This window comes from Mucor velutinosus (assembly GCF_035048745.1).
Source record: "Mucor velutinosus strain NIH1002 chromosome Unknown tig00000165, whole genome shotgun sequence".
In the NCBI taxonomy this organism is placed as follows: Eukaryota; Fungi; Mucoromycota; class Mucoromycetes; order Mucorales; family Mucoraceae; genus Mucor; species Mucor velutinosus.
In genome coordinates, this window is record NW_027041913.1 from 1,571,531 (window position 1) to 1,594,278 (window position 22,748).

A 22,748-nucleotide genomic window follows, 5' to 3' on the forward strand; every position below is an offset into this window, starting at 1 on the left:
AAAGGAGAAAAACGATTACGTATTTCTCGCCATGATTGTTGCGGAGATTCCCAAATCGAGGAATCATATGTGTTTGGTGTCAACAGGATGACGAGCTCTTGGTTGTTGCATGATCAAGGAGCACAGGAGGCTACTGATTGGGAATATTCAAAGTTTTGACATAAAGCTATAAGTGTGATTATCGAAAGCTGCAAGGAAATCTTATGATGTATCTCAGAATCTTGTATTGCTATATCGAAAAGCTTTCCAATGCTGAGACTTCAATTGCTTGATACGGCTAAGGTAACGCCTTGTGCAATCGATGCATTCCATGCAGTCCTTCAGCTGCATTGGAGCATAGTGCCGAGCTAAAGTCGAAACAGATTGCTAATAGAGAAGCGGCTAATGTCCATGTCTTACAAATCCAGGTTTGAAAGAGGAGCGCAGGATGTCTCAATGTCCATTACGAAAATTGAGAGATGTAGGATGTACCCAAGATGCTCTGAAGCGTAAATTCTAAAAAGACATTTGCTTTTCTATGAGCATCGCATTCACAAAAATCTTGAAATCCTGGTGGCATGTCCGCCAATTCCAATGTAGAGTCGATCTTTAGATGGCGACTTGTTTGCAAAAATGGCATAGACTGGAGGCATTGTTTCTGTACTGTAGAGTATATCCGTCGCCTGCTATCCACATAGATTGTCGGAAATGGCCTTCTTATAAGCATCATTCACTTTCAATTGGAACATTTCGCAATAGACATTGATACAACACAAAATGAACTCCTCCTTGGTGCCTACCTTAAAGATGACGTATCAAAGCTTCGAACAAGTATTCACCACTGGACCCCAGGGCGGAAGTGCTAATTTGCCTTGATTTTATTATTTTTCTTTTCTTCCTCCAGTTATATAAAAATCCTTACACTATAATAATATGGTAAATGTTGACAGTTGGCTACAAAATGATGATTCAATTATCTTACCTCGCCAATGTTAAATCTGAACTAGGGTGCTGTCAGTCGTTATCCTTATCCTAAAGACGTTTGGTAAGGGAGTCATTTGAAGTAACATTTCCCCCCACATTTCTCAACGGAATACATAGGTCTCCTGCTGGTGGTTGGTGGTCAAGACCCAAGACATGGAAGACAAACACCCTTGTTGCTGCTTTCGGTATGGCTGTTACTCTTGGTGCTGTCTGGAAGGTCTCTGCTGATAAAGAGGTATTAAACGTTGACATTGGGTATCGCACGATTGTCTAATCAGTAATTGATATTGTATAGGTTCGCTATCAACAACCCAAGCGTTGGATTCCCTCCATGATGGTAAGCATGATACTCGATTCAACAACGATTACGATCAGCTAATCTTTCAATCTTAGTGGGCCAAGCAATACAAAGACCAACAATAAACATATGCAAATTTACCAACACGACAAAGACGATACAGTAATAAATAAAAGCGAATTTTGATGAAATAGATCTACAGATTGCTCGTTTATTGAATGCTTGGCTAGTTTGTATTATATAGTGGCAGGTCTACAATTCATCTCTGCCAGTGGTTGTTTCGTGGTGAGTAGTTTTAGATTTTGGAATAGCGTGGGGTTTGGCAATCACATGCTCTTTATCTACAGTAATGACAACAGCAGGCGTCTCCCGGATGTCAGTGGGCGCTTCAGAAATAACGAATGAAGCAGCACTTTCGAGAGTAGCAGATGATGGAGATGCATAGACCGAGGATGTACTGATTTGTGGAACAACATCTTTCTGGGCTGACACCTCAATGACATCTTTACCTTGGTCCAGATTGTAGAGTGGTTGAATATCAACAAAACTCAAGATCCAGACCAAGAGGGCAGCGACCACACAGGCTAAAAGAAGGGTATGAAGCGGGTTGACGGTCAATCCAGTACCGAATTGCAATGGAAGAGAGACAATGCGACATGTATTATCGGCTGAGGCACTGGCTAATAAGCGTCTGTCAGGGCTCACAGCAATACATGTAATTGAGAATCCGTGAGCGTTTTTGATATTAGTAAGAGTCTGCCAAAAAATTTAGGATCATAATAATACAGTGCATAGCGTCGACTTACTTGGAACGAAAGCGCATCCAATAATGTAACGGTTAAATCAGCAGATGCAAAAGCGAGGATAGCACCGTCTTGACTGATTGCAAAAGCAGTAATGGGCTTGTTTCCTACTTTAACCACCTTGACCTGATCAAGAGAATAAGCATCGTATTTGACAATGTAAGCTGCAGGTTTGGTGACACCATTGACGACAGCAAAACCGAAATCCTTGGTAAAGCCACGGCCATATCTGTTCATTGTATTAGTCTTGTAACAATGCGCCCCTTCCATTGTCCTCACCTGAACGCTCTGAAATGAGTAGTGCCTTTTTTGATGACTGTAGCACTAGAGATTGTCTGAACAACTTGACCCACATTCTTTCCTCGAAGGTTGATCAGTTTCAAGCCGTCTCTCAATACACAGGTGAGTTTTTCGTTTTCTAGATTGATGTCCACATCCAAAACCTCATCGTCCTGTGAAACCGTAACTGCTGGGGAAATAGTCTCGAAATCTGGATATTTGAACACTTGCACTCGGCCGTCTGTGGTTCCTGTGGCTACCAAGCTTCCACTCTCGTTGAAACGAACAACTCTTTGATAATCTTCGGCCTTTTTGCTTTCCAATGTGTTGACAGCTTTTTCCAACTCAAGCCTGCAATGCTGATAATTCAGAAAATTGGTCTTTCGAATCAGCAATTTCAGCAAACTTACTTGTCTTCCAATATTTTGAACGTACGACAGTTGTTGTTTTTTCCATCCTTGATATCTTGTTCTGATGCATTGACACCTGCAACGACATAAGGTCCCTATTTATCACTGATTTAGAATCTCTTATATAACTTTTGTGTATTCACTTTACAGAAGGATGCACATCGAGACACATGGGCGCGTCCTCTGTTGCTGCAAAATCAAATGTAGCATCCTCTTCTAAATCTTTACGACGAACGTCAATTTTGTAAGAAGCCTGTGTTTTTTTTTCAAGTGAGTCAGTGTACTGCAGTAACCATTGTGCCTGCGTCGCTTACCAGTTTATTCTTGACGCCTGAACGAGAGGCTCCACCTCCACCACCTAGGATAAGTTGGTTGTTGTGGGTGAATCCGAGGCCAAACACTGGAATTCCAACGGACACTTTGAATGTAGGACAGCTCATCGTATTAATATAAGAAGAAAAAGAAGAAATGGTGTAAGGGAAAAACACAACTGGGTACAAATCCCAAGAGTATATAATTCAATACGGGTGTCATTGTCCAATCAACTCAGGGCACATTTAGAGTCTTGTTGGTCAGAACTCAAAGTTCATTGAGCCGTGTTGCAGTACTTGGATGCTATCTCATTGTTGGGTATAATGACTCCTTTTTATACGACTTGTATACTGAATGGAATGATCTCTTGAGAGGAGGAGATACATATATGTCCACATTTACATTACAGCTCCAATGTAAGAGTTTGTAAAACACCTTTTGCATTGAAAATGTCAAAATCCTCTTTTCAAGAGCAAGCAAAATCAAGTCAGAATGATAGAATACCTTGCGTCCAATGTGGATCCATTCATTACAGGAAAAAAAAAAAGTACGGGATATCAATGAACGCCACCGCAAATGAGCTACCCATTTAGTATTATTGTGTTATTGTGCTGTCAATATATACACCAAATTTTTCTTCTTTGCTCTTGACCATCCCCTAAAAATCCTCTATAAATGGCCTGTAACTGGGAATCTGGCACAACTCGAGTGCCCCACGTCTATATTAATGGGAACAACTCATAGAAGAGCAGGCACCATACTTGTATTGCGTCTTACTACTCAAATATATACAAAACATGGCGTAAATTGGATGCATTTGAGCAGTGATCCCTGGTGTTAGAAGCCGTTTTAGGCCTCTAGAAAAGCGCCAAACAGTTGCTTTCATCAAGGGGTTACTTGCTGACACCTTTGCTCAACTTTTTTTGGGGATCAAAAAAAACATGGGCAAAAATCGACCAAAAAGCATGAGGTACCCCCTTATGGTTTTTATTGAAAATCAAATAATCGCGTTTTTGACATTGATAATAAAGATTTTTTACTATGGTATGTATTAAATCAAAATGTTGCTATCGATCCAAAGCAACCTCAGAAACTTTGTTTGCAAGACCTTCATATGTAAAATTTCGACATTTTGGTCAGAAACCTCTTTTCATATTTTTATAAATTGCTCAATAGGTTTATTCAAAACATCTGTATTACTTGGTACCATTGGATGCGCCTTGAAAAGTACTCCAGAAAAGCTTAAGGGTACATAAGAGATCATCACAGCTTATACAGTCGCATCTGGCAAAATAGTTCAATCAAGTCGCAAATCGATCAAAAATCAACGAATCGAAACAGTATGTCAATCGGAGCGTGAATTAATTTTCGGTGTTGCTGCTGCCACCATGCCTTCCCATGAAATCAATCAATAATTTAGCAGCTATTTAGAATGGGAATTGCTAATTGGAAAGTACTATCGCTTAATCTGGCTGCTACTTTTTTCTTTTGCCATTACATTTTTTATTGAATAAATAGGATTAACTGTTACAAATTGCTCATTCAAATGCGAAACTCAAAGCGCAATACAAAGCTGTCATTCTACTCAGAATCGCATAGGATGCTGCCTAGTGCCATTTGCACGGGTGTTTGGTTTTTGCAAGTGTCACCAAAACTCATAAGCTCAGAATTGTTGCCGAAGAGGCCCGAGCCTACATTTCCCATTGTTTGGAAACTTTTTTTTTTTTTTTTATTCTAGGTCACAAATCTGTAATCAGATGTCCAATGTTTACAATAACCACCATAATAGATTCCAATGAATAGGCTGCTATCTGTGTAACAAAGATGGCCTTGTATATGTACATAGCCACTTTATGCTATTTGGTATCTACGTAAAAGCAGGGCATGCAATCAATTTAGGTTGAATGGGCGATCTTTTACAATGAATGCCCCTTTTTTTGGTCCTTGCTTAGGTGTATTTTGTATGATTGGATAAAATGGTGAATGAAACCATTTCGCTCTCTGTAGACAATCAACACAGATTCCCAATATTGCTCTTTCATATTAACATCCTCAAAGAAACATGTGAGCAACTGATCGGATGGCATCAAAAATACATATCGCATGATCAGGCAACATGCAGCCTGACGCATTAGCTAGTGCAAAGGCCTTCCATTCCATGGCATTGACTCTATTCAATTCAGTAAAACTTTGAAATTGGTTCAACTGAGTTTAGTCTCAGGCATGTCAAGACAATAAGGCTGGGTTTCTCGGTTCATTTAACAATTCATGGACTTGATCATAACACAATGCCATCGTAGCCAGGGAGCCAGTTGGTTGTGTACGGTTCATTAAGGGGTAAAAGCCTCTTATTATCTTATCGTTTGAAAGTAGGCATTGATGCTGAAAGTTTTTAAAATCTATTGATGGCAACCATTTAGCCGGAGAAAATTGGCCCGGAAGTTAATCTATAAAAGCAGAGCAAAACCCTTCAAAACCATTCTACTCTTTTTCTTCCTGATACATAGACATTTTCTTACAGCTTCCTTCTTGACATAGAATTATAAGCTACCTTATTCTTCTATCATTGTATATATATATATATATCTTTTTTTCCCTTTTTTATTATCATTATTCTGCATTCTCATTCATCTCCATCCATTCATCAAGGCAAGTTAATCCATCAACATGGAAACAACAGTAATAGCCGACAGTTACCCAATGAGTATACCAGCCTACGTTGCTACTGTCATAACGCCTAGCTTCATCTTCATGGCGCTATCCTTACCGGTCAAGAGACGAAATATCATTCAAGATGCCCTGCTGGCGGTTCTATGGTTTGCGGGTCTAGCCATCCCCATGTATTATGCAGGTCAGTTCCCCTACCTCTGCTTGATGAGTACATCCGTATGGGCATGGGCGACTTCAATGAAGATGGGTGTGTGGGTGTTTAGTATGTCCATGGAGGAGAGACGTCAACAGCCCTTTATCTTCACTCTATCTGACTGGAGAAAACGCAATGTAAATGCCCCAAAAACTCTAGATTTACAGCCTTGTGCAACTTCAGAGTATGTGGATATCAAGTTTGGATCTTTAATATGGGCCCTGCTAAAGCATGAAATCTTATTTGATGTGATTGACTTTACATTCAATTATGCCGATGCTCAACGCCCTATCCGCGTGTTCTCTGCCTTCTTGTCCAAGATGTTCTCTCTACTGGGCCAAACCGAAAAAGCCGCATTACTAGCACCTGCTGAGCCCTTGACCTACGGTTGCATTGCCATTAGCGTCCTCATGAGCATGCTGTTCTGCGTCTATATCCAAACTCAGTTGCAGGTAACCTATGATATATTCATGATTGCTTATGCCCTCATCTATAAGTGCTTGCCTACATTGGAGAGATGGCAGCTGGGGAAGGATTCTCAAAAGTTAAACACCAAGAGCATTGTCAAGACAAAGGCTATTTTGAGAAGAGTGCGTGGTATTCGAGCAGTGAAGGGATATATCGAAAGCACGCTCAGCATGCAAGTGCTATTTGACTCACCATGGACAGCACGCTCTCTCCGTGATTTTTGGGGCAGACGATGGCACACATTTTACAACGATTGCTTCTACAGACTCGGCTACAAACCCATCCGCGCAGCGGTGCAACTCTTTTTCAATTGCAAGCCTCCTCGCTGGCTCCCGGCTTTATCTGTGTTTGTCATGTCTGGCATCATGCACGAGTACTTTTTGTACGCAGCCACTGGATCTTCACTCTATTTCGGATCTCCATTGCCAGCCTGTGGACTCCAATTTATGTTTTTTGTCATTCAGGTCTGCGGCATCAGCATTGGCGATAAATTCTTCAGCAGAGGATGGCTAGGCCAGTTGTACACCATCTTTTGCATGGCAGTGACATGTCATTTATTTGTGGTACCTTATGTCTTGACGGGCTACCTGTACATGGAACGCTTTTCGTTCTACCGTATTGCAGTAAACTATCTTCAAGCCAATCCTAATTTGTTTGCAGGTATATTTTAATAAAAAGAGTAGATATGCTTGGTCAGGTTTCATTGTTTGGATAAATTTCATTTAAGAAAAGCTTAATACGGAGGTTCAATTTGACAAGGATGAGTGCAGTGTACGAACTTGGAGCATCATTCATCCATCACTTGTATCCTCTTAAAACGATGAAACCCAACATAATCCGGGATCCGAATCTCTTCTTTTTAAAAGAACCTAAAAATATAAATGATAATCTCCCTCCCTCCTCTCTTTTGTTTCTTATCGCCTTTTTCCCCTTTACTTTCTAATCGAAAATGGCCCCACCAAACAGTGACCAAAGAGACATGTATCCTGCTACATCTACATTGGGACCGCCCCCAAGCCTGCCAACACACTACCAACACATATCACCTTCACCCACACCCACAGTCAAGCCGAGTCATGTAGAAGACCCCTATTACTCGGATAAATTGCAGGATAAAGGTAAAATAGATGATTCAATCATTTAAGCTGTCATTCATTAATCGTCGTTTGACATCAAAAGAATGCCAACAGATACCTGAATTGGGGCCAGAGCACGACGCTGATATGGAATCCGGCGGAGAAAAGAAGAAGAGGCGTATGGACGATAGAAACTGCTGTGTTCGATGTATGTGCTGTGCTTGCTGCTTACCTATCTGGGCTGCTGGTATTCTGTGGTTCATCATCATCGCCATCATCATTGTTGTCATTGTGATTGGTGCGATTGCAGGCACATTCATCTTGCCCACTGTAGACATGGCAGGCGTATCAACAACTCCCACCACAGGCTCGCAGTTCAGTTTCACGGGTGATGGCATTAGCATCAATTTTGGCTTGATTGTGGCCGTCAACAATCCCAACTTACTCAGTATAGACCTCACTGATATCAACGCAACGGTAACTAATCTAGACACTCTGTAACATGTTATCCCTTTTTTTTTTTTCCTTGTGTCACTGATACACATTTGATGAAATAGGCATATTATCCAAATGATAACGGTGGACACACATACATCGGGAAAGGCTATTTAGCAGAGCAGAATGTGCCAAAATACAGTAATTTCAACTTTACGTTTCCCTTCTCTCTTGAATATAACCCAAGCTACGATGCGGATCAATCTGTTTTAAGCGATTTGGTGGAAAAGTGTGGATTATCCGGTAGCGAAAAGAAGGATATTACGATCGATTATACCATCAAGCTCACAGCAAAGGTGCTTGTCATTAAGGTTCATCCTACCATATCATCATCGGCCACTTTTGCCTGTCCCATTGATAATGGCGGTTTGGCTGGCCTCGGTGATGGCACCCTTGGATTGTAAATATCAATGTAGAATTACTAGAAATCTCTGCATCTCTATTGGGGTTGACATGACGAAATAAGAAGAAAATAGCGAATCGACGATGAGTATTTCCCTCGGTCTCAATCTCCTCGTCGAAAGGAGTTCCTTATACCAATGTATATCCTTTGATCAAGATACGCACAGACCCACATTCACTACACATTCTCCATTCATTTCGCTGTAGAACTCTTTTTTTTTCCCTCTTCTTGCTATGGCTTCCTTTTGTTTATATCATATATCTGTACATGTAGCAATCTCAAACAATAAATTTTTTGAACACAAAAGGGTTTAATTAAGGAACTATATGATTTTTAACACCTCTTGGCATCTGAGCTCGTAATGTAATCAAGGTTAAAGGCTATCTTCTTATCAATGTACCGTACATACCGCGCTTTCATTTACGTTTGTAACTTGTTATATGATGTTACTGCAATGCCATCACAAGGCCTATAGCGTTTGCATACCTGTATGATCATCGCAAACAATAAACATTCGGAGTTGTCAACCGAAAAAAGATGCCTCTGTATGACCTGAAAACGGGATGCAACTTTTGAGCCATGATGAATTGCAGAAATCAAAATGACTCTTGATTTAGGAAATCAAAAATGTATACTCCAACAGCTAAACTAAATGATCGACATCTAGCGGAGAAGCGCTGACATATTTATTTTGTCACTCTAGTGCCTTTCCATTTAGTTTGAATCGACATTTTGGTTTTAAAGTGCTGTATAGTGAGTTTAACACGCTTCTCATTGCTTCATTTTACTTCCAAAATTGTGGGTAAATTCTCGTTATTCACAGTTGCATGCACGCATAAACGATACGTCATATACTATGTATATACACTAAAACATAGATCCAATAAAGCAATGTGTACTGGTATTCTTGATCTACAACATTAGAAACACTATTTTCAAACAGGCTTCACATATATTTTAGACAGGCGCCTGCTTGCTTCTAAGGGCGGCGATGACAATGGTACGCTCAATGTTGATCAGGCGTATTGTGGATATCGACCTATCTCTGAAACAATCTGATGGTTTGTAGACGGCAGCAAACACATGAACTATATAGCGACTATGATCTGAACCGTTGTTTTTTTTTTGCTGGAACACCATCACCTCTTGCATGTATCAGAAATCAAGCTAGAACTTTCAATCAGCAGTGATCTATATATATATTTAATCCGGGATGTGTATGGACAAGAAGCGTAACATAACGTGTACAATTCAGCGTATAAAGTGTGATCTTTACATGAAAGCTCTTATTTGATCTACCAACATTATCATTTTAGGACAACCAGGGAATTCAGAGATCATCGTGAACAATTTTGCTCATATGGTAGAGTGTGTCATCGACCTCATAATTACATCATCGGCTGCCATTGCTGTTTGTGTAGATCACAATGCTACGCTCTTAGAGTTAACATTCGTAGATCATAGGAAAGCGATACTATACGTTGATTGTATAACTTTTATTGATCCAGTAAAGCTCGGATATGATGTGCAGCTTAGATAATGTTGCTAAGAAGCATTCTATATTACACAAGTACGATCTGTTTGGTTGTATCAATTGCTTTCAGGAAGACGGTAGCAGAATAGCTGTGATAGACCATAACTTCGGTGCAGCAAGATGATGCACGACGGATAGCATATGTCTTATTGTTCTCTGCTCAAAAAATGGATCAAGAGAATAGTCTGTATGAGGAAGTACCAACACCATTCAGTAAAATAAGCTTTATGGCTTCCTCTGCAGTGGCATTTACTGATTCATCGTCTAATAAATTTGTCTTTTTCACCTTTTTCTTTCCATTTTCTATGATCAAGCGAGTTTTTACGCTTCGAATGACTCTCTATCTTTGCCTCGTTTCGGAAGAACCAACCTGCGCAGCCGATTGTCCTTGCATATCTTATCAAAATAATGTTGCTTTCATTTTGATCCTCCACTTACACATAAAAACCCTTCATATTATATGCGGGTCTGATTCTTATGTGATGCTCTACATCCATATACACGTGGCTACTTCATATACGGGCAAGCAACATACTGCTATTCCCCCTTTTTAGTCCTTGGTGTCCCTGATACAGCAAAATCTGAGTACATTTGAGCTGCGATTTCTCGCGTTCAATGCTGTTTTAAGTTGTCAGAATAGCATCAAACGGTTGCTCTCATCTGGCAGTTACTTTCTGACATCTTTGCTCAACTTTTTGGGGATCAAAAAAAAACATGGGCAAAAATCGACCAAAAACCATGAGGTGCCCCTCATGGTTTTCATCAAAAATCAAACAATCGTGTTTTTGACCTTGATAATGAAGATTTTTACTATGGTATATCTTAAATCAAAATGTTGCTATCGATCCAAAGCAACCTCAGAAACTCTGTTTGCAAGACCTTCATATGTAAAATTTCGACATTTTGGTCAGAAACCTCTTTTCATATTTTTATAAATTGTTCAATAAGTTTATCTAAAACATCTTACTTACTTAATACCACCGGATGCGCCTTAAAAAGCACTCCAAGAAAGCTTAAAGAAGCATAGGATGATTAGCATATTTTATATAGTCGAATCTGCTAAAATAGTTTAATCGAGTCGAAAACCTTAGACATTTGTCCAATCTGGAGCAGATTATGATTCTAGGTTTGAATTAATTTTGGCTGGTAGGGCCGGCTGGCAAACTCAATGCCCGTTTCATCATGAAGGCAATACAGTAATAATATATGCTTTTGGAGCGTATGGAAAGCAGGCGACAAGCTACATAGCACTATCGCTAACCATGTTATTTTCTTACTTTCTATATTTAATAACGCCAGTCTATCAAAATACTTGTTAGGTCAACTTCTTTCCTTTTTGGGGCTTTGAAAATGTCTAGGGACCAAAAGTTTGTGAGGTTACTATGAGCCTTTTGACTCTTCGGTTGGTTTCCTGACCTATGCTCGCCACCTACATATCATCAGTCTGCGTATGTCAGCAAAACAATCGCAGTGGTTACTGTATACTTGACGCAAAAGGTGTGGGATAGTAAGTGAAAGAAATGGCGATGATTACGATATATATATATACTCTCTCAGTTGTGATTAGTTGGAGGCAGATGCTGAAAGTTGTTTAGAGTGTTTTGTGAAGCTATGTGTCTCTACATCAATACAACCGCTGTCGTTGGCGTCTTGGATGAAGATATCTTCCAATTTTAGCATTACCGGTATAAGAAATCACTCAAGGCAATACTCTTTCTGTTGTAATTGCATATGGGAAGAGGAAAATATGTGCTAGAATACAGGAGATGTTTCTTAAGGTCGACCTTGATTCACTGTCAAACACAAAGATATCGGCCTCTGTACCTATTGTGATTACAGATTGATACCATTTATAAGGAAAGGAACGCTCATCCGCAATTTGCATATAAGTTTTGTGTCAACATGATTATTGAACTCTCAATTTCCAAGGTCTGGCTCATGAATTCTCACTGAGCATTGATTAGCGTCGATTGTATCATCAACAAGCCAGCGCGATACCTGCTTCTGATGGCGATCCTGAATCCCTCTTGATAAGTACGAGGCATTCCATGTAACAATCACAAAAAAATCAAAAGGGAAACATCCCAGAGAAACGCATGGACATCCCACTACAAGATAATGGCCACAAGAGTAACAATCTTCTATGATAGTTTATATTGTATTTTCTGTGTTTTTTTCTCTTTAATGATGTATACAAAATAATCGCAAAATGTCGAGTGTCTGCTTTTGTTATGTGTATGGAGGCGTCCTCTGTTGAGTTGTGTCTTGTTGTGAATATAAATTAACAGCTGGCTACTGACTTTTTTAATCCTTGGTAGGATAAACCCATTGACCCTTGGGAATAGGCACCTCAAGAGGCTCCCAAGCCTTCCACTCCTCAATCTTTGCAACCATCTTTAATTCCTCTTCAGCTTGAATGATGACTTCTTCAATTTGACCAACATTGATCTTTGATTCAATCTCTTCAATGTTCTCGGTTGATTCGACGATAGACAAGCGTTGTTGGGTTAAAGCTTCGGTAGCTTGTCTGTAAACGGCAGTGCTGGGAATGCGGGTCAATGCCTCAAGTGTGGTGTTGTAGGTTTGGATCAAATGAGGGCGAGGATTTTGATGAACGGGGATACCGGCAAGACGAGTGGAGGCCTATACCCGGGTTCCTTGGTTAAGAGATGCCATCACACATGTGCATACTCACGCTTACCTTGGTGACAGCTTGGAAAAGGGGGCGGTTGAAGAGCATAATGTAAGTTTATGAAGAGATGAAAACACAATTAAAAAAGAAGGTTTATTTTTCAGGTTCGTCGAATATTGGCCCAACCCTGCAAAAAATCTAGCTGTCCAATCTACGTCACTCTGAGAGATCGCAAAAGGTGGAGCAGCCTATCACTGACAGGTTTGACGGTGAAACTACTACTATCTGTGGTAATTAAGAGAGTGCTGGAGTGATCCAGTTGCTGTGCTGGGCTCTGAAGGATAAGGGTATGCCAGAATGCAAACACTACAAAGGTAGGTCCCAATTGAAAAGGACATGAAAGAGAGCAACATGTGCATGCGATTGTCGAACTAGAATGTCAAACTACGAGCATAGATATCCACATGAATAGTGCAATTCCACTGCAAAATCGCAACATCTTCTTGGATAATCGACCATAGGGCTCCATCAATATCATCAAAAGATATTATAATGCAACTCAATGTACTCTCTGTCGAAACTAGCAACCGAATACTCCATATATTCAATGCACATTTATTTGATAACTAGCATATCAAGCTCTGAACTTGTTGGGAATAACTCCCTCAACGCTTTTACTGCTGGATCTCTTGTTCTTGACAACTGGTTCAGCCTTTTTGCCGGATGCTGGATCTCTTTTACTATTCTTTGCAGGCGGTGGTGGTGCCTTTTTCCTGTATTCCTTCTCCAGCTTTTCCTCCCTTGTAGTGATTGATGGTAGCTTGGCTGTAATGTATTCATCCAATGAAATGAAACGATCCTTGTTCATGTCCATCTCCTCATAGACGCGGTCAATGATTTTCCTGATATGGCTTGTATTGGGATCAATGTCTCTTTCCAAGCCGTACATGGATTGTAGCTCCTTCTCGTCCCAGAAACCATCGCCATCTACATCGTGCAGTTTGAAGAAGGTAACCTCATCTGTCACTTCAATTTGATGCGCCTCGTTCATGTGTCTGATTTGATTTGAGGGACTGGTGAAGGGTAACACATCCATAAATGCACTTACTGCTGTTCAAATTCACCTTGGACATTGGCTGCGACCAAGCTGGCGGCAATGCTCAGGAACACTGACAGTACAATTGTGTTCTCGAGATACATTTGTTACAGAAGAAAAGACAAGAAAGAAAAGGAAGAGCAAGCAATTTAGTCATTGCAGGAGTAAACATGAAATTAATGGGAGAGGGGGGGGGGGGTTGATGGCCAATCAATGCTTTACAACATCATGCAGTTTATTTATCGCATATCAGCGTATAGTTTACGAAGCTTCGGATCAAACTTCTTGCCTCCTCTGCCTCTACGTCTTCCACCAAATCGAGCTCTCACATTCTTTCTTGCAAACCTAATGGCACAGTTTAATGAGGGCTACAAGCGTCTTTGCTGTCATTACTATCATTACCTTGTAGCTAATAAGCCTTCGATCTCATCATCACACATGATACAGCCAGACGCTGGCTTTCTATTCTGATTTTCGCGGAATTCCACTTTGAGCATGACAGATCCGCACTCACACACATTCTTTTGTATAATCACATCTATTAAGGCACTGTTGAGTACAGACTATCCATAGATGCCCATGTCCACAAACTTACTTTTGACTGTATCCACAAAGGAAGATACAATGTTGCATTCATTGCAACTCAATTTCCATCGAGGTGCGGATGTGGCGTCTAAAATGAGCGACCCCTTGCAAGGATCAGTCTCGCTCTCATTCTCTGGACAGGGACACACGGCATTTGTCACCATGGAGTGAGGACAAGTAGGATGTGGGCAATGATTACATGCCATTCCTAACAAGAATTAGTATACAAGGCATAGAGTCCGTTCGTTTATACGTGTTACCCTTTTTGAAGTTTTCGAAAGGTGGGCTGTTATAGCAGCAGGGGCAAATAGGATAGCCAGTACCCTTTGATCCAGTAGAATACAATACAAGCTCAAAGTCATCCAAGGGCTAGTATAAAATTGATCAGGGAATCAGTAGTCAGCGTCAATATCAAACAACTTACACATCGAAGTTCCTTGTACAGCTTTATATGTCCATTGAGAGGAAGCGAGTATGTCTCATCGCAAGTAGCGCAATGGAGTCGGTTTGGCTTTAAGGAAATGTATTTCATGTATCTACCTTGTTTCATGAGTAGAGTATCCAGACATAAGATGAACGCGACACGCTACCTTTTACATTTACCACATTTAGATAAAGGTCTGCCTGTGGCAGCAAGAGGCGAGAAGGTTGCTTCAAACAGTTCGTCCATAGCTTCAATCTACAAGACATGCCACTGTTTAGCTTACGAGCTACCATATGAACCAGTCTACACTATTACCTGCTTTGTAAAGTACGCAAACTTCTTGGCAAACATTTTTAAAAAGTACTGAAGCACATCGCCATGAGCTGCTTTACCAGATGCAATGAGGTTGAGTTGCTGCTCCACATCTGATCTCATGGTGGGCAATGATAGCTCAGGGTCGATTTTTTCTAGTTGATCAAAGGTTAGTGTCCATTGGAGAAAGATGCCAATTACATTCTACATACGGTAGCTATACAGCAACGGGTTAGTTCAAATGCTCTCATAGTATAGGTATCTTCAACTTACCCGTGAATGAGTACAATGCCAAGATTTGTAGGGATAAGCTTTCTTCCTGCTCCAGACACTTGCACATAATTCCTCTGACAGATATTGTTGATGTGAGTGGGGATAGAGGCATCTGTGCCAATACCATTGTGCTCCATCAAACCAATGAGTTCAGCTTCTGTCAGATAGTCTGGTGGACTTGTCTTTCCTTCGGTCAGATTAACAGAAGTAACAGGCAACACCTCTCCTTGCTTGAAATCGGGAACATACTCGTCTGCCTTTGTAATCCAATGCATCACAGATGAAAAACCAGGTGAAGTAACCTTGGTTCCTTTGCATTCAAACTCTTCGCTGCCAATGCCAAATATTACATTGGTGGTCGTATACTTCAGACCAGAACTAATGGAACCGATGAAGGTACGCACGATAAAATCGTATAATCGCCATGAGTCGCCGCCTAGTTCACCTTCTCGTGCAAGACATGTTGGTGTGCTGCATGTTATCTGTGGTCAGTTACCAGACATCCAATTCATAATAGCTTTTATAACTCACATGGGAGGGTGATCGCCGCTGTCAGTTCCTCCTGAGGGTCTTTCGTACCCATTATTCAACAGATCTTTACAAAAATGGCCCCATTCTGGATGATTTGCTTGTTCTCGAAGCACACCGTTCAAATCAAAGTTTTCAGGGTACTTTGATGTCTCGGTACGAGGATAGGAGATGTAACCCTGTGTATAAAGACGTTCCGCTATGCTCATCTGTTCGGGATGTGTGAGTGATTTCATCTAAACATCGTTTTAAAAAAAAATACCTACACACTCACTTGGACTAATACCCAGTCCAGAGGAACAGTGCTTGAGCATTTCTACCTACATGGATGATTAGACTTCGCTAATGCACATTCATTAGTTCTTATCACTCACAGTATTCAGGGCATGAGGTCTGGGTTTTGACTTTTTCTGTACGCTGATTCTCAAGACTCTATCAACAACCTTGATTTAGCTTGCTTCTTCATGTATCACCCAAATATAAGCCTTACTTTGCACCTGATGATTTTGCATCCGTGACCATATTGACAAACATAGTGCCTATCTGTCTATCAAATACTCGCTCTCTCAGCCAAGATAATTTGATGGGCATATCAGATTTGGTGATTGTAGTGGATACAGACCAAAAGGGCTCTGGTTGAAATCCTTGGATGCGGTCATGGCGCTCCACACAAAAGGAAAGAGTGGGTGTTTGACAAGGTCCATAACTAATCACTGTTGAGTCCAAATCACCGTATTTGCCCTGAAAAAATCTGGTTTGAAAGCGGGTAAAGGCAACACCCACCTTGAGATCGAGTTCTTGACGAGCATCCACAGCTATTCTATTCCATTAGAGCCACATCTCCAGTAATTTCAACCAAAAAAAAAAAAAGCATACCTCTTGCTTCGTTCTCATTTGGCACGCCGAGATTGTTCATGGCTCGACGCACATCCTCCTTGGTAATGGCTGTATACATATGTTGCACTTCCGTCAGTTCGTTGGCTATGTTCTCTTTCTCTCGTTGTACATACCAGAAAACTTGGCTCTCAACACATTCTTCATCTTGCCTCCCGTCTGCGGATGCTTCATGTAGGGCAGACAGTTCTCAATGACTTCAAAGCAGATATTTTCGCCTTCTCTATCGCAATCCAACCATAATACCAGGTAATCCATGCCTTTCGCAGCTGTTTGCAAATGATGTCCAAGACGCATTTTGGGGTTGGATTCTGATTTAACCGTCTTGGCGTCGAACAGCTTTAAAGGATCAATGTCCCAAGAGTTGTATTCCTTTGTGAAATCCAAACCGTACACATGTCCAGTAACTGATGTAAAGTGGAATTCTGCAGGCTCGTTGCGAAAAGTGCCCTTCCATTCATGAACAGGTGTTGTGCTCTTGTGAGTTGAGTACTGTTGCCCGAAGCGAGCGAGTCAGCAACCTGCTGTGTGTCAAACGAACGATGTGATGCTTACCTGTCCACCTGGAGCCAACAATCGACTGAGGGAATCGGCTAATGATGGCTTCTCGGCCACCTAGTTTTTTGTATGTTAATCGTTTGCTGTCAAGATTCGATGACTTGAATTGTAGGTTACCATAAGAACTTTGCATGGAGACATGTTAATGTAAGAGGTTGTCAAGAGGAAAGAAAGGTAGATAAATCCACGACGCTTCTCATGCCTTAAATAGTGCACTTGCAAGCTCGCGACATGTAGTCACATGAAATGCAAATCAATGCTAAAGAGATCAATGCCATCATTGTACCAAAAGGTCCAACGAAACAGAGCTAGGTGTGCTGTCGAGTATGTTGCACACTATGGAAGATGTCAGTGTAGTTACTCAGAATGTCTGTCAAACGGCAATCATTGATCCACTGCTTTGAATACATTCAGAAATTGGTAGACAAATGATGGTACATGTTGTTTGATTCGATTTATTAGCATTAAGATAATTATACATAAGGAAAAGTAGTCGGGTACAGTAGTATGGGTAAAGAAAATAAAGATGTGAGTCAAAACTTACAGCTTGTAAATGAAACTTCTGTTTTCTCTGTCAGTCAAGTCGTTCTTTACATCCATCTTCTCGGCAGGAGGGTTTGCCAATCTCTTCTTGTTCTCTCTGCCCATGATTTGGCGAACAACAAAGAGCATCACCAAGATGGCAGCATTTGCAATACAGTAGATGATCATACCAGTCTTGTAGGTAGGGAACTCCTTTTCAAGCATAATCAAAGGACCAGTAAAGTTACCCAAGGTGTAAAAGATCAAGTTCATGGCATTGTAAAAGATCTTCTTTGTATAGCCAGTGACATTGGCGCCTGCAATGGTGAGAAGAATAACAGCTGCCGAAGAAAGTATAAGTATGTATGATAATATCGGATGCATCGATGCTTACCAGTGCCGTTCATGGCCCATGCAAGGAAATAACCGAGAAGCTTGATGCCGCTATTGGGAAGAACAGCCAGGAGAATGACACCCACCAAAGAAATGGTAGTGGAGAAGGCAGCACCCATATACAATTGGCCTGTCTTGCGAGCAACAAGAACAGCTAGGGCTGCAAACAAGGCAGAAACAGCACCAGAAGGAACTTGCATGAGAATGGACTCTTGGTGCTATGAATTGTGGATTAGTTTTGCTATTGCAACGTGTATATTCAAAGGGTTTACATACATTGAAACCAAAGTTTTGAACCAAGATGGTACTGAAGACAACCAGGCCACCAGTGCTAAGGTTGTTACAGAAGGTGGACAAACACAAAAGCCAGAGTCTAGGCTCCTTGACAGCTTCCCAGATGTGGTGCTTCTTGACTTCATACACACGGACAACTGCGTTATCTCTGGATCTTTCTTGGACAATTTCCTTTTCTTCTTCAGTCAATCTATACATGAAAGAATGGGGGGTATCTGGAAGGAAAAAGAAGGTGATTATGCCAAAGAGAACGGTCAAAGCGCCCCAAATAATGTAAGGCCATCTCCAGGAGTGGATGCCATTAGCGTTGTTGATGAAAGAGATACCATAGGCGCATGCAGATCCCACCATGGTGCCAGTGCCGTTACTGAGCCAGAGGAAACCATATGCTGCTGATTGTTCAGATCGACGATAGACAGTGTTAACAATAATCAATAGACAGGGATAAGTGCCAGCCTCAAACAGGCCGAGCAACACTCGACAAGCAGCCAATTGAGCAAAGTTAGTGCACAGAGCAGTACAAGCCATGACGATGCCCCACAAAAAGAGCAGCGTACCAAGGTATCTCTTGATGGGGAACTTTTGGATAAAATAATTGTTGGGAATTTGGAAACAAATGAAGCCGAGATAGAAGAAGGAGCCTAGCCAACTGTACTGAGTGTCACTTAGACCAGTGTCTTGACGGATACCGAGCACAGCAGAGATACTCAGTGTGGATTTATCAACGAACTGAATAAAGACAATGGCGCCCACAAATGGTAAGAGTGTATAGTTGATCTTGCGGAGCAGCCTCTTTTCGCTTTCGCTCTTTATGAGCTCGGCCTGAGGATTGACAGGTACCTCATCTATGCTGATTTCACCTTTGCTGCTGTATACACTGGCAGCTTTATCGTCTACAAATGTCTCTGTGTGGTGGTTATGATTACGCGGTGTGAGAGTGCCAGACATCGAATAAGAGATTTGATGTTTTAAAGGAGGGAAAACCCCATTTGAGAAAAGAAACGAGCTTGTTTATATAGTCAAAAGTGGAGACTTTTCTCAAGTAACTGAAGAGCCTATATCTGTCATTCTATAATTCATATATTACATTGGAGACTATTACCAAGCAAGGGCATTTGAGTAACACTAATCCGTTAAACCTTAAATATCTATTAATGCTTCTTGATTTACTAAAATGCACACGCGAACACAAGCAACTTTTTACACATTGAGGTATAATATTAAACAAACTGCTGCGATATGTAGACTTAATAGGGAAAAAAACTTAATTTGGCGTTTTGTCTCTCTTCACACGCGTTTAGGATAGAGTAATACGATTTCCCTTGAGGACGAAGCCTGCTTTTGGGCATGTCTCCGAGCTAAAGGCTTCTTTTTGAAAAAAGACATGCCAGATCAGAACAGCCATATGCTTACTGAAAATAATGCATGGGGGTCTAGGTATGTGGGCATTCAGTGCCATACTGATTCAATTCGGCCCTTAGTCGTCAAGTCTCTATTTATACCACCTACAAATGTGTCTGTATGCCTTGTTTAATCTCTTTTGCTAATCGAAATATTCTCACACACTCACGCACAGAAACATAGATTGCCACAGTTTCCCCACAAAATTATGGCCCAATTGCAACATTCAGCTCAGTATTCTCCGCCCTTCCTTACCTTCGATCATGGCATCGAGATAACGATGATATGATGCCCCACGCATAAAGCTATTATCCTGCTAGAACAGGCAATGTTATTGGCCTCTTCTATGATATACAATGACTGCAGTGAGTCTTTTGCCATAAACAGCACCTGACAAAATACACAAAGACTCACTTAAGGTGGTAGTTGGTTGTATATTTGACAAAATAGTTTATTATGAAATGTAGTATCATATGAAGGAATGGGAATATATGGATTAAAATTACAATTTGTAGATGAAATGTCTGTTTTCCTTGTCAGTCAAGTCGTCCTTGATGTCCAATTTCTCAGCGGGAGGGTTTACCAATCTCTTCTTGTTCTCTCTGGCCATGATCTGACGGACAATGAAGAGCATCACAATAATGGCTGCATTACCAATACAGTAAATGATCATGCCTGTCTTGTATGTGGGGGCTTCCTTTTCGAGCATGACCAAAGGACCGATGAAATTACCAATTGTGTAAAAGATCATGTTGACAGCATTATAGAAAATCTTTTTAGTGTATCCAGTAACATTTGAGCCAGCAATAGTAAGAAGGATAACAGCTATATCAATAAAAAAAATCAGCACAGATGTTAAGAAATCGAAGGATCAGCACTTACAGGTACCGTTCATAGCCCATGCAGTAAAGTAACCGAGAAGCTTGATGCCACTGTTTGGAAGCACCGCCAAGAGAATGACACCAACTAATGATATGGTAGAGGAAACAGCGGCACCAAGGTACAATTGACCAGTTTTACGAGCGATAAAGACAGCAAGGGCAGCAAAGCATGCAGCAGAACAACCACTTGGGATCTGCAGCAGAATAGATTCTTGAGACTAAAGTAATGTTAATCAGTACATATTGCAATATTTGAACAAAGAGCACAACTCACAGTGAAACCAAAAGCTTTGACGAGGATAGTACTAAACACGACTAGGCCACCATTATGGAGATTGTTGCACAAGGTAGAGAAAGCGAGAAGCCAAAGACGAGGTTCCTTGATTGCTTCCCAAATGTGATGTTTCTTGATTTCGTAGACACGAACAACGGCATTGTCTTGCGTTCTCTCTTCGACGATAGCCTTTTCTTCTTCTGTGAGACGAAACATAAATGAATGAGGGTTATCAGGGAGGAAGAAGAATGTCATGATGCCAAACAAAACTGTCAAGGAGCCCCAAATAATGTAAGGCCATCGCCAAGAGTGAATGCCATTTGCGTTGTTGATCCACGAGATACCATAAGCGCAAGCAGCACCCACCATGGTGCCTGCTCCGTTACTGAACCAGAGAAAGCCGTATGCTGCGGATTGTTCGCATCGACGATAGACCGTGTTGATAATGATCAGTAAGCATGGATATGTGCCCGCTTCAAATAGACCTAGTAGAACACGTAAGGATGCTAATTGAGCAAAGTTGTTACAGAGAGCAGTGCACCCCATCGTGATGCCCCATAGTATAAGCAGAGAACCGAGATATCTGCCAATTGGGATTCTTTGAATAAAGTAATTGTTTGGCAGCTGAAAACAAATGAATCCGAGGTAGAAGAAGGAGCCAAGCCAGCTGTACTGACTACCAGTTAAGCCAGTGTCTTGGATGATACCCAATACAGCAGAGATACCTAAGGTTGACTTATCAACAAACTGGATAAAGACAATTGCACCGACAAATGGCATCAATGCCATGTTGATCTTGCGAACCAGCTTTTTTTCTGCTTCAGATTTAACAAACGGTGCTTGATGCTCGGATCGGATGTCATCATCGCTACTCAGGTCCCCTTCTTTATTGCTGCTGTACACGCTGGCAGCTTTCTCGTCTGTGAATCTTTCGATTGCAGGCATAAAATGTAACTAAAGAATTAAGAGAAGTATATTTTTGAATTATGGGAAAAAAAAAAGAATAGAAGGAAAAGAACCATTGCTTTTATATGAGAATGGAAGTCTTCTTCCAGAACTCACAAAAGCAACACTGGGCCACCATTTCGTCCAGTGGGTGAGAAGATCTTTTGGCACATTATAAGCTAGTTATAGCACTAAATGCATATAATCTATCTCATCATTAGTGAATAAACCTTATACTAAAGGTGTCAACTAAAACATGCAAAAGAATACTCACGAACACAAACATACTTCTTTTGGAGCAGAATATGTACAATAAGGAAAAAGCCTTAATTGACGACGACAAAAGCCAGGCATCAAAACATTGCCTTCTCACGCGCTAAATAGGATTGTAATACGTTTTCCCTTGTAGACGAAGCCTTTTATAGATATCTCTCCGAGTTTTTTTTCTTTCTCTTCCTCATTTCGTTTGACACAAACATGAAGCCCAACATGCACAAAAGAGTGGAAGGGAATCCAGATATAGGGAAAGCATGTGAGATCAAATTTGAGATTCACCGGTTATTGAATTTGCCAACAAGGTCCTTTTGAGTGCTACCAACAAATCGTTATCAGCATGAATGAAATGCAACATGTAGAATGAGTTTAAACCTTCTACCGAACAGTGGGTTCATGTTAACGTTGTATTGATAGAGCGCAAGAGTAGAGCACTTGATCGCTATAGATGCTTTCGATGAATATGATGATAAGAAGGCTTAATGGGCTGTTTGCTCAAACACACTCACAAACACGACATTCATGTCAAAAAATCTCACAACTACCCTACACAATCCTG

The 22,748-nt window shown here is 40.9% G+C and overlaps 10 protein-coding genes across 10 annotated transcripts; 3 read left to right on the plus strand and 7 right to left on the minus strand.

Annotated features, from left to right (window-relative positions):
- Positions 1-912: 912 nt before the first annotated feature.
- Positions 913-1,386, plus strand: ATC70_003469 (uncharacterized protein; the record flags this gene model as incomplete). The annotated part of the gene is made up of 5 exons (XM_064822829.1): positions 913-915; positions 987-1,024; positions 1,081-1,198; positions 1,259-1,300; positions 1,357-1,386. 5 exons carry the CDS (start codon positions 913-915, stop codon positions 1,384-1,386), a joined length of 231 nt encoding a protein of 76 aa, XP_064679429.1.
- A 127-nt stretch (positions 1,387-1,513) lies between these two features.
- ATC70_003470 (uncharacterized protein) lies at positions 1,514-3,193 on the minus strand (the record flags this gene model as incomplete). Its single annotated transcript, XM_064822830.1, has 6 exons — positions 1,514-2,017; positions 2,068-2,293; positions 2,344-2,694; positions 2,754-2,848; positions 2,902-3,006; positions 3,068-3,193. 6 exons carry the CDS (start codon positions 3,191-3,193, stop codon positions 1,514-1,516), a joined length of 1,407 nt encoding a protein of 468 aa, XP_064679430.1.
- A 2,539-nt stretch (positions 3,194-5,732) lies between these two features.
- ATC70_003471 (uncharacterized protein) lies at positions 5,733-7,067 on the plus strand (the record flags this gene model as incomplete). Its single annotated transcript, XM_064822831.1, has 1 exon — positions 5,733-7,067. The coding sequence occupies one exon, from the start codon at positions 5,733-5,735 to the stop codon at positions 7,065-7,067; it is 1,335 nt and encodes a 444-aa protein (XP_064679431.1).
- Positions 7,068-7,345: 278 nt separating this feature from the next.
- Positions 7,346-8,371, plus strand: ATC70_003472 (uncharacterized protein; the record flags this gene model as incomplete). The annotated part of the gene is made up of 3 exons (XM_064822832.1): positions 7,346-7,514; positions 7,576-7,949; positions 8,030-8,371. The coding sequence occupies 3 exons, from the start codon at positions 7,346-7,348 to the stop codon at positions 8,369-8,371; spliced, it is 885 nt and encodes a 294-aa protein (XP_064679432.1).
- Positions 8,372-12,208: 3,837 nt separating this feature from the next.
- PCL7_4 (cyclin-like protein interacting with PHO85) lies at positions 12,209-12,644 on the minus strand (the record flags this gene model as incomplete). Its single annotated transcript, XM_064822833.1, has 2 exons — positions 12,209-12,547; positions 12,606-12,644. The coding sequence occupies 2 exons, from the start codon at positions 12,642-12,644 to the stop codon at positions 12,209-12,211; spliced, it is 378 nt and encodes a 125-aa protein (XP_064679433.1).
- A 526-nt stretch (positions 12,645-13,170) lies between these two features.
- On the minus strand, positions 13,171-13,736 carry NTH1_2 (alpha,alpha-trehalase nth1; the record flags this gene model as incomplete). The annotated part of the gene is made up of 2 exons (XM_064822834.1): positions 13,171-13,591; positions 13,645-13,736. 2 exons carry the CDS (start codon positions 13,734-13,736, stop codon positions 13,171-13,173), a joined length of 513 nt encoding a protein of 170 aa, XP_064679434.1.
- A 135-nt stretch (positions 13,737-13,871) lies between these two features.
- Positions 13,872-15,076, minus strand: ATC70_003475 (uncharacterized protein; the record flags this gene model as incomplete). Its single annotated transcript, XM_064822835.1, has 7 exons — positions 13,872-13,977; positions 14,035-14,170; positions 14,228-14,425; positions 14,478-14,586; positions 14,642-14,753; positions 14,808-14,896; positions 14,957-15,076. The coding sequence occupies 7 exons, from the start codon at positions 15,074-15,076 to the stop codon at positions 13,872-13,874; spliced, it is 870 nt and encodes a 289-aa protein (XP_064679435.1).
- Positions 15,077-15,157: 81 nt separating this feature from the next.
- Positions 15,158-17,347, minus strand: ATC70_003476 (uncharacterized protein; the record flags this gene model as incomplete). Its single annotated transcript, XM_064822836.1, has 10 exons — positions 15,158-15,170; positions 15,227-15,697; positions 15,758-15,963; positions 16,021-16,074; positions 16,129-16,186; positions 16,245-16,569; positions 16,631-16,699; positions 16,765-17,140; positions 17,204-17,263; positions 17,324-17,347. 10 exons carry the CDS (start codon positions 17,345-17,347, stop codon positions 15,158-15,160), a joined length of 1,656 nt encoding a protein of 551 aa, XP_064679436.1.
- A 399-nt stretch (positions 17,348-17,746) lies between these two features.
- Positions 17,747-19,363, minus strand: ATC70_003477 (uncharacterized protein; the record flags this gene model as incomplete). Its single annotated transcript, XM_064822837.1, has 3 exons — positions 17,747-18,069; positions 18,123-18,339; positions 18,398-19,363. 3 exons carry the CDS (start codon positions 19,361-19,363, stop codon positions 17,747-17,749), a joined length of 1,506 nt encoding a protein of 501 aa, XP_064679437.1.
- A 955-nt stretch (positions 19,364-20,318) lies between these two features.
- Positions 20,319-21,916, minus strand: ATC70_003478 (uncharacterized protein; the record flags this gene model as incomplete). Its single annotated transcript, XM_064822838.1, has 3 exons — positions 20,319-20,641; positions 20,699-20,915; positions 20,972-21,916. The coding sequence occupies 3 exons, from the start codon at positions 21,914-21,916 to the stop codon at positions 20,319-20,321; spliced, it is 1,485 nt and encodes a 494-aa protein (XP_064679438.1).
- Positions 21,917-22,748: the final 832 nt, after the last annotated feature.